The 4,722-nt window shown below is 52.0% G+C and overlaps 1 protein-coding gene across 1 annotated transcript in view; it reads right to left on the reverse strand.

The window, feature by feature from the left end:
• The window catches only part of ZNF304 (zinc finger protein 304), a 32,448-nt gene that overhangs the window by 18,839 nt on the left and 8,887 nt on the right, over window positions 1-4,722 (reverse strand). The window contains exon 3 of the mRNA XM_006868259.1: window positions 1,726-3,529. Coding sequence (XP_006868321.1) covers window positions 1,726-3,529 — 1,804 coding nt within the window. The remainder of the gene's footprint in view (window positions 1-1,725; window positions 3,530-4,722) is intronic.

Below are 4,722 nucleotides of genomic sequence, written 5' to 3' on the forward strand. Positions count from 1 at the left end.
CACTATGTTGATGGTTTTAAAGGTGTGTACATATGCTAACACATCAACTATCAACGCTTACACTTGAAATATGTGCATTTTATTGCATGTCCTTCAGAACTCAATAAAGGGGTTAAGAACACCATGTTCTGCATAAAAAGCCATTATCTACCACATTTGTGGCTAAGTGCTTGGCTGCTAACCAAAAGGTTAATGGTTCAAACCCACCCAGCTACTCCAGGAGAGACAAACCTGGCAATCTGCTTCCTTAAAGCTATAGCGTAAAAGTTGCCCTATGGGGCAGTTCTACTGCGTCACATGGGATTGTCCAGTTGGACCCACTCAATGGCACCCAACAACCACCTCTTGGAAAATTAGATCCATCAACTATGGTGACTCTACCCTACCCCACCTTCCTACCACGCAGGAGACGGAGACCAGTCTCAGCAGCAGCAGAAACAAGGGCACTGAAGACTGTGTCCACTTCAGCTGAGGGGAATGCCGCGGGGTCAGAGAGGGGCTAAAGCACCTGTCTTCTGTCAGCCCTGGACCTTCTACCTGTGCAGTGAGATCCAGAAAGTTCAACACGCTATGGAAGCTCTGGACCTCTTGCAGCACTGACATACACCCCCACCCCACACAGCCACACTCACGTGAACATCTGTGATGTCATTTTAGAATGGACACACCCTACCTTGTGTGCAGTTCCCCCCGGAACACCCAGTGGCTGCACCAGCGATGCCTACCAGACCCCGTAGCTGACAGTCAATGACAGCCGTCTAGAGAACACCAGTGGGCTGGTCCCCCTACAGGCCTGGGAGACGGCGATTCCGCCATGGTGCTCGGAGTGTGGAGGATCCCTAGACGGCTCTCCACTGCCCTGGAGGGCACCAGCTACCTACTCCTGCCTCAGGATCCGACTCAGAGTCTTCAGCTCTACTTGGTAGGTCGTCTTGGGCAACAAGCAGGTTTAGTCAAACTTGGCTGAGACCTAGTCTTTGCCATCCTCTTATCTCCTCTAGGCACACAAAAGGTGGGGTCTTCACAAAGGGTGTTTGTTCCCCACTTCATGCTGACAGACCCATTTCTTTTCTCAACCCACTCCACCCCGTAACTAGAACTCCCAAGGGTACAGGCTAACACAATATATAAAATCATAGCAGTAAGAGAAAGGCAGCCACAAAACTGGATGACTTAAAAGCAGGACAAACCCCTCACAGGTATCACCTGTACAGCTAACATTCTCCATGACGAAGAGGCACCTTCTCTGAAAGCCCCATCGTTCCCAGCTCAAGGACTTTTGCCCATAGCTAGATCACGTCTGCTCAGAAGCTAGGGACAGGAGAAAACGAGTCTCTCCAGGGAATGCAGAAGGGAACACAGTGTGTCCTCCCAACCACATTAGGGCGACTGATGTGCACTGTGGAACTCAGGTAGCTGACGGCAATGAGACGGCTCCCAACATAGGCACTGGCAGTGGTGGCCCAGGAAACGAACCCAGGGCAGTTCATAAAGTGCAATTCAACGTGTGCCAGCTTCCCATGCAAGTGGCACACAACAGGAAGCTCCCCAGTGTGGGCATCTGAAAGGACAAGGCTCCCGATGGCTGTCTAATGGCTCTCTCAGAAAGGTTACTTAGGGATGTGACATTTTACGCACTTGTAAGACCTTTCTCTACTGTGAACATTCTGGTGCCAATAAATGAATGAGATGCAGCTATAGGCTCATCAAAATGACTGCACTCACTCAGGAGGCCTGTCCCCAGTGTGCACTTTCCTGTGCCGAACAAGGTGGGAGCTTCTGATGTAGGCTTTCCCACATTCGCCACACACATAAGGCTTTTCTCCAGTGTGGACTCGTTGGTGTAAAACGAGACTGGAGTTGCGGCTAAAGCATTTCCCACATTCACTGCACTCATAAGGTCTTGCTCCAGTGTGGACTTTCTTGTTCTGGACAAGGTGGGAGCTACTGATGTAGGCTTTCCCACATTCACTGCAAACATAAGGCCTCGCTCCTGTGTGGACTCTCTGGTGCAAAATGAGGCTGGAGTTATGGCTGAAGCATTTACCACATTCGCTGCATTTGTAAGGCTTTGCTCCAGTGTGAATTCTCCGGTGGACGATAAGGTTGGAGCTATGGCTGAAGAATTTCCCACATTCGCCACACTCATAAGGCCGTTCTCCAGTGTGGATCTTCTGGTGTTGAACGAGCGTGTCTTTGCGGCTGAAAGCTTTCCCGCATTCAAGGCACTCATATGGCCTCACTCCGGAGTGAATTATTTGGTGCTGAACAAGTGTGTCTTTGCAGCTGAAGGCTTTTCCGCATTTGTTGCACACGTAGGACCTGGCGCCTGTGTGGACTCTCCGATGTTTAATGAGGCTGGAGTTATGGCTAAAGAATTTCCCACATTCGATGCACTCATAGGGCCGTGCCCCAGTGTGGATTCTCCAGTGCTCAATAAGGTGGGAACTTTGACTAAAGAATTTCCCACATTCGATGCACTCATAGGGCCGTGCCCCAGTGTGGATTCTCCAGTGCTCAATAAGGTGGGAACTTTGACTAAAGAATTTCCCACATTCGCTGCACTCATAGGGCCGTTCTCCAGTGTGAAATCTCTGGTGCTGGACGAGCGTGTCTTTGCGGCTGAAGGCCTTGCCACACTCATCACATTTATAAGGCCGCTCTCCAGTGTGGATCCTCTGGTGTTGAACCAGGTGGGAGCTTCGGCTGTAGGCCTTCCCACATTGGCTGCAGTCATAGGACCTTTCTCCAGTGTGGACTCTCTGGTGCTGGACAAGAGTGTCTTTGCGGCTGAAGGCCTTCCCACACTCACTGCATGTGTAGTGCCTTTTACCGGTGTGAAATTTCAGGTGTGTTCTGAGGTGGTACAGGTGAGTGAAGGCCTTTCCACACTCCTTACACACATGAACTGTATCTCCACTGTGAGCTTTTCTGCATCTAATAAGAGTTGCTTTCTCCTCGAAAGCATTTCCACTTGCGAGACACCTGAAGGGTCTCTCAGTCTGAGCAATCCAGCTGTCCAGGGTGAACGTCTTCACAAGCGCTTCATCATAGTCACTACACGTGACCAGTGTCTGAGCCGCGTGGGGGCTGTGGGGCTGCCCGAGAGTGGGGCTCTGCAGGGAGCCCTTTGTGCACTCAGTCATTGGGGATGAGCTCGCACCAGCGTGAGTGGTCTGCTGCTGGAGGAGGCCAGGGCTGTCCAGGATGTCCATTCCTTCCTCCCTGTACATGAAGGGCCACCTAGAAATGTGGACCACGCGGCTCTTCACAAACGTGGCCTGAGCATCAGCCTTCCCAGGCGGAGTCTCTCCACTGTGTTGCTCCTGCTGCTGGCCAAACTTTGCACCACGTAAGAGGTTTCCCACACTTGACCCACACACGTAGGGTTTCTGCTTGGGGTGTGGGTCAGACCTCTCACAGAGCTTGGCTTTCTGGTTGGACAGAGCCATAACTTGTGACACTCCTCCTCCCACACAAACGTCCTGTTTACAAGGGGTCTCCTCCTTCTCTGCTTCACGCCAACAACCTGAAAGCAGAGACATGCTGGATGAAGGACAGGCTGAGGGCTGTGCAGTGGAAATCCTATGATGAAGGAGCAGGTGACAGAGCTAGGAATGAGTGCGGGGGATTGTGGGGGGGACAGGGGACTAGGGTGGGTGGTAATGAGCCCACTGTCAACACTACAGCTAGGAATGAGTGTGGGGGATTGTGGGGGGTCAGGACTAGGGTGGGTGGTAATGAGCCCACTGTTGACACTACAGCTAGGAATAAGTGTGGGGGATTGTGGAGGGGACAGGACTAGGGTGGGTGGTAATGAGACCACTGTTGACACTACAGCTAGGAATGAGTGCGGGGGATTGTGGGGGGGACAGGACTAGGGTGGGTGGTAATGAGACCACTGTTGACACTACAGCTAGGAATGAGTGCGGGGGATTGTGGGGGGACAGGACTAGGGTGGGTGGTAATGAGCCCACTGTTGACGGTACAGCTAGCGGTTACATATCGGGGAAGCCTAACACCGGGTAGACACACAGCAATGAGACACAGTAGAAGAAGGAGAAACAAGTCCTCCCGACGCTCTGCACACAGGTCTCAGCGGGGCCTTGGCTGCAGGTGTGTAGAGGTTTGTGTCCAGGCCCAGGAAAAGCTGACGGCAAGGTGATAGCTGTGCTCAAGACTAACAAGGCTGTGTGTGCCTCCTGACACACTAAATACAGCTACAATGCTGCAGAGCACACAGCACAACAGGTGAGGCAAGAAGGCTGAAGAAGTGGAGAAGAGCCAAGAGACGGAAGACAAGGAGCTCCACAGGTTTTCCTACTAAGCCTGGAAAAGGGACCTTGGTTCTAGTTTTCTACCCCGGAAGGTTTGTTACCCTGTCTGGTTCTGCCCTGTGATTGGCATGTACCTTGCAGGGATTGGCCAATAGATTATGCAATGAGATGAATTACACTATTTTGTGAATGAAGTGTCTGTGGCCTACTGAAAGGGGATTGGTCAGTGTTTTGACCTGCTGGGAGGGGCCATGCCCTGAAATTGACAAGGAGTTGTGTGTATATATAAGCAGCCAACCGTGAAGGAAGAAGAGAGAGGAGGGGAGGAACTTCCTAAAACGAAGGTGGGTGAAGGGATGTGGCACCAAAGGCAGCTAGAAGGCTGGATGGGGCTCAGCAGCAGAGGGTGACGATGACAGGCTGTGGTGCCAGCGCTCAACTCACC

The sequence above is a fragment of the Chrysochloris asiatica genome, unplaced genomic scaffold (assembly GCF_000296735.1).
Source record: "Chrysochloris asiatica unplaced genomic scaffold, ChrAsi1.0 scaffold00116, whole genome shotgun sequence".
NCBI lineage: Eukaryota > Metazoa > Chordata > Mammalia > Afrosoricida > Chrysochloridae > Chrysochloris > Chrysochloris asiatica.